At 42.9% G+C, this 14,695-nt stretch overlaps 1 protein-coding gene across 2 annotated transcripts in view; it reads right to left on the reverse strand.

Moving 5' to 3' along the window:
• Positions 1-14,695, reverse strand: part of LOC109902390 (AT-rich interactive domain-containing protein 3A-like) — a 39,592-nt gene that overhangs the window by 11,618 nt on the left and 13,279 nt on the right. For both annotated transcript variants that reach the window (XM_020498701.2, XM_020498700.2), the window contains exons 2-3: positions 12,958-13,680; positions 12,397-12,688 (exon numbers count right to left, since the gene is read on the reverse strand). In XM_020498701.2, the coding sequence (XP_020354290.1) occupies positions 12,397-12,688; positions 12,958-13,298 (633 nt within the window). In that variant the 5' untranslated portion in view covers positions 13,299-13,680. The remainder of the gene's footprint in view (positions 1-12,396; positions 12,689-12,957; positions 13,681-14,695) is intronic.

Below are 14,695 nucleotides of genomic sequence, written 5' to 3' on the forward strand. Positions count from 1 at the left end.
ATAAACAATTTAAAAGCAATGCTACCAAATACTAAATGAGTGTATGTAAACTTCTGACCCACTGGGAATGTGATGAAAGAAATAAAAGCTCTCTACAATTATTCTGACATTTCACATTATTAAAATAAAGTGGTGATCCTAACTGACCTAAGACAGGGAATGTTTACTAGGATTAAATGTCAGGAATTGTGAAACTGAGTTTAAATGTATTTGGCTAAGGTGTATGTAAACTCATGACTTCAACTGTGTGTAGTCAATAGGGAGATTTGTGTGATCTCTTCATCTGGTATAGGATACCCCTTTGGCTTCATAGCTTAACCAGAGGTCTGAGACATGATGTCTGGGGGCCCAATTGCAGACATCTAATCTAATGTGTACCTCAAAGATTCAGTCAATTCTGGTTTGGCAATGTGGTAATTGCTATACTGTGAGCCTGTACTATATATTGAAAATAAGATTTTCTTATAAAAACAATGGGCCACTCGCTAAAATTACTTTGGAGGCCCCTGGTTTAGACTGAATATTAGCATGAGATTCATGTCAAAGGAAAGTTGTTTAGCTGGGCCAAGCCATATTAAAGTGTTTGGAGTACCAGTGGCGGGTGAACAAGACAGTTGGGGAGGTTGAGGGACAGCAGCAACCACTCTGAACAAGACAGTTGGGGAGGTTGAGGGACAGCAGCAACCACTCTGAACAAGACAGTTGGGGAGGTTGAGGGACAGCAGCAACCACTCTGAATAAGACAGTTGGAGAGGTTGAGGGACAGCAGCAACCACTCTGAACAAGACAGTTGGGGAGGTTGAGGGACAGCAGCAACCACTCTGAACAAGACAGTTGGGGAGGTTGAGGGACAGCAGCAACCACTCTGAACAAGACAGTTGGGGAGGTTGAGGGACAGCAGCAACCACTCTGAACAAGACAGTTGGGGAGGTTGAGGGACAGCAGCAACCACTCTGAACAAGATTACCAACACCATCCCTGACAAGCAGAATCAATTTACTTAGGCAAAGCCATGGAGCATGCTCCTCTTTCTTTAAACAGTTCACTTTTGGGCCTCCCAGGTGGCGCAGTGGTCTAGGGCACTGCATCGCAGCGCTAGCTGTGCCACCAGAGACTCTGGGTTTGCGTTCAGGCTCTGTCGCAGCCGGCCGCGACTGGGAGGTCCGCTCAATTGGCCTAGCGTCGTCCGGGTTAGGGAGGGCTTGGCCGGTAGGGATATCCTTGTCTCATCGTGCACCAGCGACTCCTGTGGCGGGCCGGGCGCAGTGCGCGCTAACCAATGTCCCAGGTGCACGGTGTTTCCTCCGACACATTGGTGCGGCTGGCTTCCGGGTTGGATGCGCGCTGTGTTAAGAAGCAGGCTTGATTGGGTTGTGTTTCGGGGGACGCGTTACTTTCGACCTTCGTCTCTCCCGAGCCCGTACGGGAGTTGTAGCGATGAGACAAGATAGTAACTACTAATAATTGGATACTACGAAATTGGGGAGAAAAAGGGGGTAAAATTCAACAAAAAACTGTTTACTTTCCTGACACAAGTTACTAGAGAAACCCACCAATCAGGTTCCCTTCCCCACCCCCTCTCTCTATCAACCACCACTCCCTTTAGTTGGGCCTCTCTCTCGTATTACTGGATACAGCTGCTTCCTTTTCCCAGGAAACTCTTAGAGACCCCCCACACACACACCCATCTAATCCCCCCTCCAAACCAGACCCTCCAACCCCTCCCCCACATACCTCTAGTATAACACATCTGTTTATCTGGGTTGGGTGGGGCTTGGGTGCTACAGGTTGTCACATCAACCTAAATCTATAGTATACACACTGATAGGGCGTTGACCGTCTCCTTGTGTGCGATTGTCTCGCAAAGAGCTGTGTCAATGAGCAAAAACATTGGTGGTGAGCATTACAGTACATTACTTTTACGTGTGCCCCAGTGATACTACGGCCAAGTAGGTAGGCGTTTTAGATGTAACTTTTTAGTAGCAGGGAGTTTTAACGTGAGCAGGTTTCCTGCCAAACCAGATTTCCTGAGATCCACCCAGAATGTTACAATGTGAAAAGGCACACAAATAGTCAGAGACCACTTCAATGCATTGTCTGTGCAAACTACATAAAATGGTTGAGCGCGCCATGTTTATTTGGCTGTTTACGATGTTTCTTCATTCATAACTCTTGGATCATTGGACACAAGATAAGCAACATGTTCATTTCTGAATGCTCTAACTACTGTGTGCAGGTCAAGCTTGTCGTGTGCCTGTTGGGTTAAACACACATACACAAAAAAAAAATCTGCTTCATGTCAAATATCATGAATAATTCCAGCACAGGTAGCTGGAATTGGTACTCAAACCAGTTAAGAAAAACAACAGCAACCGGAGTCCCATGCAAATCATCATGGCACCGGGCAAGAAGTGTCACGTAGCACATAATTGGGCCTAGCTATTGAACACTATTCCCCACATGGATATTGAGAGGGAACTGCATTGAGCTGATGTGTTGCACAAACACTTACCCATCCTTTCACACCTGACAATCACCTCCGGGCAGGGCTGACACACACACACACACCCACACACACGAGTGGGGGATGGGAGGGAAAGGTCAGGAGGGGGAGTGAGCAAACATGCAGCTTGACTTCACCAGTGTGAGAAGGTTCTGGATATGGTTTGTGAACATCGGTACATGATGGCTCATATTCAAATAGTGCATTGTTCCTAGCTGTATCCCTCCTATGCTAGCTTTCTGCGTTTTCACATGGCTGTCAAGTGAACAAGGACAGTTCAACACCACAATGTGGTGCTGGCTGTTCCCTTTCACTCATTATCACACTCATACACACTCAACTCAAAGAGATATAAAACCACAGTTGCAAATAAGAAACCACATGAATGGAAATGCATCACAGTGAGGTAAGGAAGCTAAAGAGCTAACGCTACACTAGCTGAGTTTGCTAGCATTGAATTAAAAAGAAAAAAAACGTTCTGAATTTATCAATTTGAATTGGCGTGTAGAAAACAGATAAATCATTGTGTTGAGTATAATACCCTTATTTTATGCTACGGCCTACTATATTACGTTACACAACTAAGAGCTTACCTTTATTTTTCCCTAAGAAAAAAATGATCATAATTGTGTATATTTTGTGCCTTCTAGAGAATATTTCCACTCAAGAGGAAAATAATTTGTACAAGTCAAGTCAAAGTTTTACTTGGCTGCAAGAACAGGAAATGAAGACTACATAGCCTGGCGGGTAGGAGCATAAACGAAAGGTCACTGGATCGAATCCTCGAGCCGACATGGTACAAATCTGTCGTTCTGCCCCAAATACAACTGCGCCCCGGGCGCCGATGACATGGATGTCGATTTAAGGCAGCCCCCCGCACTTCTCTGCATCTGAGGGGTTGGGTTAAATGCGGAAGACACATTTCAGTTAAATGCATTCAGTTGTAGAACTGGTATCCCCCTTTCCCATAATCTAAGCTCAAGAAGAAGGAACCAGCAAAGTAAACTGTAGTTTATTTTTGAAGTGAAAATAAGGAGCTAATACCTACAGGGTAAAGTGACTTGCAGAATATACGAAAGTAGTATGTAAATAAAGATTAACGTCTTCCAAAATCATCCCCAGTCTGTACCTCTTTCTAGTGTCGTGCGAAGACATAACACAGTAAGAAAGATTTCACCCTTGCGGATGGTCAATGAATGAATAGCTAGAGAAGTTCCACTCTGTATTTGAATGAGTCCGAAACTAGTCTATTTGACTTTCCAGTCTCTCTCTCTCTCTCCTCTTTCTACACCCAAACAAATACAGAAACCTATGCATGAGCAGACATTTACTCTTTTAAAACCGGAGAACAAACTCAGCCTTTCTGAGCACTATACCTACAGAGACAGAATCCACTGCCAAACATGCTCCAACACATCTTAATCCTGACTGAATTCCCGATCTTTAAATCCAAGATTCACCTTATGAACAGATGGTTGGGGCACAATCAAAGGACTAAGACGCAGGGAAGTAAGCATTTCCTTGAACGGTGTATACCATGTGTATCCTGTACATAATAGAACTTAAAACTGAAACTGAAATACTCAGAAGCAAAAACAAAAGCTGTTTCTCGTAGTGAGTATTGCTGCATTTTCGAAGAACTGAAGAGAGTTGAGAGGACTGTCAAAATAACTTCCAAGGAATTGATTTGTGTGGATTAAGAGTAACGGTGATAGCTCATGTAATATGTTTGAATTCTGCCAATTAGTGTAGTCAATAAAATAACTACATTTAAATGATTAAAGTAATCCTATATAGGGCCCATGGCAAAGTAATAATCATGTCTTTCATTGTATATATTTACATTTGAAGTGAAAAGAGAGTGAACACCACTTGACCATACATGGCATGAAAATAGAATGAACAATATTCAAATGATACATGTATCCCATTCCCATTAACCCCAGCTGTTCTTACACACAGCCAGTACAGACGTTGATAATGAATGTAGAATAGTTGGTAGCTTGTGAGAGCCTCTACATGGCTAACTGCATGGATGATGTATTAAAGGCCTAACCTTACTACACTTAAATGATAATGCCAGAGAAGCCGATGTTTGGAGGATATATTGGCATGGGTGTCGTTAGGCCCGAGACGAAGTTGAGGCCTGGCAAACCGTGCCAATATATCCTCCAAACAACAGCTTACCAACCTACTCATATAATGATTGACATATTTTTATGAAACACCTTATTTAGATGAATGTATTCATACCATTTCATCATTCCACAAGATATAGTCCTGACACAAGTCTGAGGTTGCTACCCAAGCCATCTGGTCATTCATTCTATTGGTTTGGTTGCCAAATACACGACCCAGTTGTGAAGACTTTCTGTCCTGCATCTATGGATGCGACCCAATCGTTTCTTCTAAATGTTCTATTGTCATACTGGCTGGCAATGTTCTTATCCCTTGCTTGCTAGCTAGTCAACTACGGCTAACGTACAGTCATGTCAAAAAGCGCATTCAAAATAACAGCAAAATAGCTGCATTTGCATTTGTTAAAGCTGTTTTCTAGTGACATTCATTTGGATACATTCATAAGAATGAGCTAATGGTGCACGATTTCACCTGGCATAGAAAATGTACTCTCTCATCAGAACACGGTTGTTCAGAGAAGCTAGCCAACAACACAGCTATCACAATCACCTCAAACTGAAGCTGAAAAGACAGCTGCATTTAGTTTCATTTGACCCGTTTCATATTGACATTTCTTTGTTTATATCCATACAAATTACGCCGATTCATGATTTCCACTGGCTGAGAAATGCTGCCTGCCTGTCCGTCTCGTCTCCCGACCCCTACACGTACATTATTATGGGACAGCTGTAGATCGAATTTCATTATTGAAACCATGTTGTAAATGTCAGACAGACAGCAAGGTTTAAACAAATCTCCGCTATTGAAAACCAATTTCTAGTCTAAAAGAAATGGGAGATAATGTCTAGATGCTTTTTAAGTGGAGATAAAGTTGATAAATTGTCTGGCTGGGCTGAAGAGACAGTGGATTGCACAGTGAGGTGGAACAGAGTAAAAAGGCATTTCAACGTCCGTTTTAGCTGGTGGTAATTTCTGGATTAGACACCGGCTGGAATGCGGTTTTAACGTCCAAGATTAGACCCACCCATTGTATAAAGTCTAATGAATAGTATCATATTTATAAATGACAAAGAAGGTAGGGCAGAACTGTGAGCAAGCTGCAGTTTCACATGGCAGCAATGTGAGTGGGTGGGGAAATGTTTTATTGGCACGAACAAGAACAGGTTCTAAGAACGACAACATCACCTAACAAAACAAAGAGGTCCTTTATATAGATTAGAACCTTTCCACACTACATTACCACGTTAGAGACTGATAAGCTTAATTAACCCCAAAAAGGCCCAAAATTTCTACTTAGCAACGAGATAAACATCTAATGACTATTCATGCGCAAGCTGGAAGCATTTATTCAGCGCCAGTGGAGATGAAGTGATAATGTTGTCTCTAAACGTTAGAGAGATGGAGACAGAGATAGTAGTGAAACTCAGGGTTCAAGCCAATGTCACGAAACAAACCAGAGCCTGCGTCACCTAACAGGACCAGCAGACAATCTGGAGGGAACAGAAGACGTTATGTCTGGAGAGAAAGGCTCCAGTTGTTTGTGCAACAGAGGGCTGGGGTAAGGCGCCTCAAGTGTCAATCAGAATGATTGATGGCTTGGGCTATGAAGGTAATGGTTGACGACAGCCCAGGTCCTTCCCCCTCAGCAGCCCTTTCCATGGGGCTCTTTAGGGAAGGAGATGTCCTGGTCGCGTGACCGGACCATCCAGATCAATAGGTTGTATGGGTGAACGTTTAACCTCTGCTGACCCTTGATTTGTCCTCTCCTTGTCAGCTGTCCTCCCCCATGTTGTGGAGATTGAGTTAAAGGACAAAGAGAGGAACCATGGAGGTGGTAGGTGTGCAACTCAGCCTGGACTTGGCAAGCCCACCTCCTACCAAGACAAAACAGATGACAAAGAACCACCATTGTCATATAAAGATCAGGGAGAGTCATGACACTGTCCACTGTTTTGACTTGAATCCTAAACATCTTCCAGATGTAAATGGGATCCAAACAAGGTGTGGGCTTGCTAATCTCACACATCATACTTTGAATGAATGTCACGCTCATAATGGGTCTTTACGGATTAAATTGTAAATTAATATTAATATTAATATTTTCCTATCACACCAATCTATTTCAAATAAGGTGGATTCAAAAATGCGAGGCAGTGTGAAACACTAATACATATCTTTGTATTATTGCTCAAGGTCACATTCTAGGCTTTCATACAGTAAGGTGGGGAGAACCAAATGGAGACAGAGTTTAAGCCTTGTATAGAAATGTATAGATTAGACACTACAAAAGACACAAGGCATCCACAAAGACAGATGTATGGCTTGAGAAGTCCAGCAATGTCAACCTTTTAGTTTTTTAATTGCTTTAAGCCAATAAAGGAAATGCAAGTTGTGTAATCTCAGTCCACTCCCTGACAATGTATTAGCAGACAACTCACGGTTATGCCTAAATCAAATCAAGTTATGAAGAAATACAAGGCTTTTCAGAATCAGAGGGGTCGGGATAAATGCGGAAGACACATTTCAGTTGGACAACTGACTAGGTTTCCCTTTCAAACCAAATACAAAAAAGTTCAAGCACCAAAATGGGAACACGCAAAAAAGTGCTGGCCTTTATGCAATCTTTGTTTACATTCCTGCTACTAGCTACCCCCCTTAGACGCCATATTCAGCGCCTGCCAATTTCCAGTTCTGACATCAGCTGCACAGCAACTAGAAGCTGGACACTTTCCAACACTCTACTTCATAGCCAAAGGCCAGTATTCACTACACTTGTACTGCTTGGCTGTTGTTCAAACTGTAGCTCCTCCCTGCTCTCTCCCTCCCACACCCTTTAGTTACAACCCTTAATTTCTCCTTGATTCAATAAGACTTTAATAGGGCTTCCCATGTCGCTGTTTATTTTGTTTTCCTTCCATTGTTTTTCGTGGGATGCCAAGTTCCATTAACCCTGTTCCTTCTTTGTGTTAAACGGAGCCTGCCGCACATCCAAAGGTTCACCAGGGCACTTTAAGGCAGATCTGTAGAAAAATTCAGTTGTCCAACTGTCTTCAGCATATGCTCCTCCAATGGTCTGTTGTGCACTATACAAAATGGTTGGGTCACAAGTAAATGCTGTGCGAACTGGATGCAATACTTCACTGACTTTGCTCCAAGATTTGATTTGATTTATTTATAAATCAGGCCAATGGACTACATTTGTATAAGCAAATCTTTATAGGCTAAATGGTTTCAGAGAGGCAAACTGTTTTACAGGGGTTCACACCAAAGGCAAAATGCTTAAGTAATATTTGAGCAAGACTGTCTGTATTACAAGGATGTTTCACTAATATTCAGAGTCATTGGCTGATCAATATCATGTTTTTAGGATTTAGGCCTAAATGTAGAAGTCTGTTAAATTATATTAAAAGCTAAACCTCAGGATATAGTGAAATTGTTTTTTTAGACAGTTCATATTTTTTTACATTTGTTACAATAAATAAACAGCAGCTGGTAAACACCAAGTCATAAAAAATAAATAACGGTTTGAAAAAGTACTGAGATAAGCTAAAACATAAAACTGCATGGCAGTTGCTTTTGACACTAACAAGTAGGCTGGCAAAGCTATAGGCTAAATGTATTTTGTCATTTGAGCGCTGAGTAAACAGTCAGGAAGAAACTGTTAACACATTTCAGAGGCGAACATTAAGGAATGCCATCGGTATAGGAGTTGTATCAGCAGAATCGTGCTGGCGAGCAATCCCAATAAGTGGCACTCTGTATTGACTCCAATTCGCCCTTCATTTCCTGTGGTCACTGCCCTTCCCCCATTCCATGTGTGTGCATGCAAATCAATATTTAATGCCAACTCCCTGATAATAGGGAGTGGAATGAATTTTTAAAGAGATACCCTCTTTACTGTCCATCTGTGTTCCGTCTTCCCTGCTGTGTGTCTTTAAAAATACAGAAGGAGACAGACATGAGCGGGCACAAAGCTTTTATTTGCTACTGGAGTTTTCTAGCCTGAGAATGATAGTGTAATGGGAGAAGGGTTAGACAATGGACAGTCGGGAGGTCAACACAATTATTTCTGAGGCACTCTCCGCCTTGTTTGTGGACAAGCAGCAGATTCCCCTTCAACACAATGACTGTTGTGATTAGTCAACTTTAAGGAACGTAGTAATTGTTATCCTAAAAGGCCCCAAAATTAAAAAAAATCCCTGATAGTGGTTTCGTCTGGAAATCGTTAAGTTAAACGCTAATATTGTTACTTAAATATTTCTCTCCATTTAAAAAGTGCTTGCAATGATCTTTGAATTGGACATGTTTGTTATAGAGGTCTGAATACACTGCATGCTGTCATCATAATTAAAACATGTTTCAAGGTGTTTGAACAAATAGAAGAGGTTAATATGTATGTCTACACACTAGCTGCAGGGTTAATGAGTCAGTTCTGAACAGGGAGGTAAAAACATGGAGTTTATCCTCTCATGGTTCTACAGTGCATCCATTTTATGCTAAATATTTTGCTGTGCGACCTAGACTTAATTTAGGAGCAAAAGTGCGCCTAGAAAAATCTAAGATTCTAGCTTTAATATTTTCTAATATTTTTCATTGTGCTCCTAAATTCCTTTGCGTGCGCCTACATTTTCCAACTTAGGCGCACACGTGCTCCTACATTTTCCAACTTAGGCGCACACGTGCTCCTTGTAAAAAAAAAAGGTCAGTGTAGAGCCCTGCCTCTGGTGAATGAGCACCAAGGCTGCTTCTGAAATGGCACCCTATTCCCTACATAGTGCACTACTTCCCGGGCAAAAGTAGTACAGTGAACAGGGTGCCATTTTGGACAGGTACAGGTACATTTTCACTGTGAAAGTAGCCCCAAAAGCACCAGATTCTCACCTCATGTGATTGTGATAATGGACGGTTATGATGACCTATGCCTCATCAGATGTCAAATAGTAACAGATACATGTAGGCCTACAGGTTGGTGGAGAAACAAAAAGTTCAAGATTCTCCCTCGTGTTTGAGGGAGTGAACAACTCCGAATGGAAAAAGAGGGCCGGGTAGTAGTAAAACAAGTGCTGTCATATACAAATATCTGAGGATAGGTGTATGTATAGGTGCCAGGGGGTGGGGATGGGTCTCACTAACATAACACAGCTCAAATGGCACTATACCAGGGGCAAATCAGTTTAACTGGCAAACATTATCCACCGCTGGTATAATTTGATATCCACCCAATGAATCATTTTTTAAATTCAGCTGCCTCTGGCAGATATAGTCTATCAGAGGCTACTGGCAACCTGCCTAGAAATGTTGATTAATTAATGACCACATATTTTATCAGACCTCCGCCCAGACCACATTGAGGCTGATTTAGTCAGACCTTTCTTCAGCCAAGAGGATGGACACTCCTATGTTTCATGACCAGGTTTGACTAAAGGCAGCTATAACACTGGCTTTCATGTAACATGGACATCCATAATACGCTCACCTGCATGTCTAGTTTGTATGTAGGGCCCACATATCAGATTGGAATGGTTCCAACTGGCACAGACCGATAGAGACATGCAGCATTCTGAGAGGGTCTGGGTCCAGAGTGGACAGATTATCACGCTCCCTCAGGCACATTCCAACTGCCTCCACCCACCTACCCAAAATAAACTCTACAGTCTTAACCCCTTCCTCCCCAGGGAGAGGCACAGACCATCACAATACTTCTACTCAGCTATTATCGTAAGAAAAACACATTTCACCGGGGGGAGGCAGGGGTAGGCAAAGAAAAAAAACATCCTGGCAATCTTAATTATTAACTGTCAACAATATTCATCCTTTCTGAGGTAACCATGATATAACTCGGATCATTTCAGCAACACTAACCATGTTTCCATCCACAGTGTTTATGCCATTAAAGTCATACCGTATAAAATAAAATCCCGACAGCTGTGATGGAAACAGGAAGTTTCAGTACAATTTTCTAAATGCAGACAGATCATTTGTTTGTTTGACGAGGTGGGATTTTTTTTGTGTGTGTCTGCAAAATGTATTATGTGAGAAATGGCGGTGGAAATGCCTTTATGTGCAAATATTACACAACGCTCCTTTCCAAAAAATATCGAGGGTCTTATTCTGGTGACATGATGATCGATGCTTGACAGCCTTTTAACAAATAAAAATATTCTCTCTTATCCATAATAGTCTCACCATGTAGACTGTATCCGCAAACTGCCGGCTAGATCGCATGTGCCGAGAACAGAGTAGGCACATTTGCTATTTGTGACAGAACTGTAGAGTTGAAAATGCGATGGAAACACATTGAACTTCAGATTTTTTATTCGGTACGTAAAAACTTAAGGGAAAAGGTACATTTTTCAGGACTAGGTCATCGCGCGTTGATTTCTATCTGCAACAAATACATTTGGTGGAAATCCACCACTGGTGGAAAAACGTGAATATACACAGGGTAGTCCCTCGCATATTGGATGGAAACCTAGCTACTGACATTTCCTGATAACATGTACTACAACATGAAAATGCATCACATTTCGCCGTGGGTCTTATAACACTGTCAAACATTTGTTGAAAGCAACAATTTAAGTAACTCACATTAAAAAGGCACATAATCCTTTTAGATAAACTCATAAGACGTATAATTGTGGTTAAAAAAAAATCTGGTTACACTGTAATATGACCAAATACACAAACTCCCCTATACATTACCACCATTTTTGTGTCATTATTACATAACTTCCGAAGTCTGATCAAATAATGACAATCTGTGAAGCAAACTTGCATTTCCCAATATTTCTAAAATAACCTGTGGCAGCGTTTACAGCGGCTAAACGTACTACTGCGCTAAATGTACTACTGCGCTAAATGTACTACTGCGCTACATGTACTACAGCGGCTAAATGTACTACAGCGCTAAATGTACTACAGCGCTAAATGTACTACAGCGCTAAATGTACTACTGCGCTAAATGTACTACTGCGCTAAATGTACTACTGCGCTAAATGTACTACTGCGCTAAATGTACTACTGCGCTCAACTACAGCTGCTCATACCCAAAATCCTTCACAGTAAACACCAGACTGCAAAGGAAGGTTAAAGGTAGACTCAGCAATATGACATCCTCATACACAGCTAGGCGTCTTCCTGCTTACATCAACAGAATTGAAATTTGACAAGACTCTTTCCAATGTGAGCATACCTCAAAGGAGGGAGGGTGCAAATGGAAGAGCCCAGCTGTGTATGATGATATCATACTACTACTGAGTGTACTATAACATTTACATTTTTGTCATTTAGCAGACTCTCTATCCAGAGTATATCAAATCAAATGTATTTGTCACATACACATGGTTAGCAGATGTTAATGCGAGTGTAGCGAAATACTTGTGCTTCTAGTTCCGACAATGCAGTAGTAACCAACAAGTAATCTGACCTAACAATTCCAAAACTACTACCTTATACACACAAGTGTAAAGGGATAAAGAATATGTACATAAAGATATATGAATGAGTGATGGTACAGAACGGCATAGGCAAGATGCAGTAGATGGTATCGAGTACAGTATATACATATGAGATGAGTAATGTAGGGTGTGTAAACAAAGTGGCATAGTTACAGGAGCAATATGGGTTAAGTGACGTGCTACAGGGCTCATGACAGGTTTTTCACTTAGTCGGCTGGTTGATTTAAACCAGCAACCTTTCGGTTACTGGCCCAACGTTCTTCAACGCTAGGCTACCCCCCCCCCCCCGAGTCCTACCTGTCTGAACTGCTCTTCGTAGGTCCAGTCCCCATGGTCCAGGCCACCCAGCTGGCTCTGGGATCCGTGTGGGGGGAGGATGGCCGCTCGGGGCTCCTGGTCTGGGTCGGTGCTGGGCCGGGCCGGCTTCAGCAGCTGGGAGTGGGGGTGCAGCTGGCGGTGAGGCAGCAGCAGGATGCCCTTCCCCGGGGCCACCGCCTCCCGGCCTGTAGGCAGGCCCTCGTTGACTAGCTCGTCCTCGTAGTCCTCCTCCATCTCCCCCTCAAAGTCCTCCTCATCCCACTTCTGCTTTCTGCAGCCGAGAGAAAAGCCACGCCACCCGCATGTTACAACATCCGTACACAAAATGGCATATACCTGAAATATACCTGTATACTGGTGCACTTGTGTAAATGGTAAAGATTGAGGAAATGTGTATGAAACGCTCACCCATTACAAGTGAACAAAGACCAGACAAAACCCTAGACCAGAGCAAAGCACCAGAGCACCAGAGCAAAGCAAGTCAGACATTCAAGGTGAAATGAAGACAACAGGGTAGAAGAATGAGGCAGTCCTACTCACATCTGCTCCTCTTCCACAGAGTCCATCATATCCTTGTACTGCTCCTCTCCTTCCTCATCCTCGTCATCCTCCTCCTGTCCCTTAATGCTGCGCTCTGAAGTGGGGCTGTCTGAGGCCCTCTGCAGCCCTGCCGCCACTGCTCTCATGGCTGCCAGCGCCGCCATCTGGGCGTGCTCCGCCTCGGGGGCAGGGCTTCCCATCAGCTCGTCCCCAATGCGGGCGGAGGTACATCCATGACCCTGCAGAGCGCCACCCTGCTGCAGCTGTTGCTGCTCCAGTTCCATCAGCAACTTGGCCCTCTGCTGCCTGTGAAGGTTCTCCATCACGGCTTGAAGCTTCATCTCAAGGGAAAGTGATGCACCAGTCAGTGGTCTCCTTCCCCTCCCCCTGAACAGCTCCAGTCACAGGGGCCGGTGTGGGCTGCCACCTCTCTAAGTCCTGATGCTGAGGGGCTGGATAGAAGGCCTGACCAACTAACTCAGCGACTGCAGCGCTCTTTTGACGGGTAGGTTCTTGAAGAGTGGGAAGGGTGCTTAGAGCGATGAGACATACACTCGGACACTGTCCACAGCTCCCAAGCCGGAAGACTCTTGTGCCGTTTCTCAGTGCAGGGAAGGTCAGTGAAGTCTCACCACTTAGCAGAGTCCATGTGAGTGCTGTACTTAAGAACTAGTGGCTGAAAATCTCTCTATGTGGACTTCACCGGAAGGGATTTACCAGGGCCTGTGGGAAAGAGACAAACACATGTGAGACAAAGCACCAGCCACTGATTCAACATTTTTCACGTTGGTAAGCACATACAGTACCTGTCAAAAGTTTAGACACACCTACTCATTCAAGGGTTGTTCTTTATTTTTACTATTTTCTACATTGTAGAATAATAACCAAGTTTATTTTGCCTAGTGGTGCGCTCTGTTGAGTATTGGCCACTAGTCGAACAATCATTATAAAATCGTATCATTAAAGAGGTGGTATTTTTGTTTTAAAGTAACGTTATACTATGCTATTATATTCGGTTCTGTTATGTTATGTTGAATACGGTCATTATGTGATCTTTCAGCCATTGATTCAGCTTTCTTAAATGAGCACCATTCGCCAGAGTAGTCTGTTCTCTGGGTAGCCGAACGAGTAGAGACGGTGTGCAAAGTAAAGAATCCTGCACATGCGCAGAAGCTTCTGACCTTTAGCTGTCGGGAAGAGGGGTCTAGAGAAGTTGGATCCGCAGCCACTCAGTTTCTTTTAAAACGACAGTCTGACTCTATTAGGGTTGACAATTTTCTCTTAAATCACCCATAACTCTCCTTGTGACAGGGATGAATGGAGGAAGGGAAATTGAATACAAGCTTAACAAAAAATGTAAACTAGCCTATCTGTCTATGGGTAACAGGCTCAACGTGTTATGCTCATCAGCTTTTACACTGTGATTGAGTGTTTTACCAACATTTACACACATAATGGCTGAAGGACATAAAATGCACCCTATTCATGGTAGGACATATTTTTGGTCAGAAATTCAAATATAAGGGGGAAATCCATGATACAGACCCGATTTGCATGACCAGTACGTAATTTGTCCAATAAACATTACTCAGAGTATTTTCTAGGATGACTTAGATCTATTTGTACTTTACTCAAATGACTCACATGGACAGCAATTCATAGTGAGACATACCAGATTTGGCTCCTACAGTGCCTTCAGAAAGTATTCATACCCCTTGACTTATTCCACATTTTGTTG

This window comes from Oncorhynchus kisutch, linkage group LG13 (genome assembly GCF_002021735.2).
Source record: "Oncorhynchus kisutch isolate 150728-3 linkage group LG13, Okis_V2, whole genome shotgun sequence".
In the NCBI taxonomy this organism is placed as follows: Eukaryota; Metazoa; Chordata; class Actinopteri; order Salmoniformes; family Salmonidae; genus Oncorhynchus; species Oncorhynchus kisutch.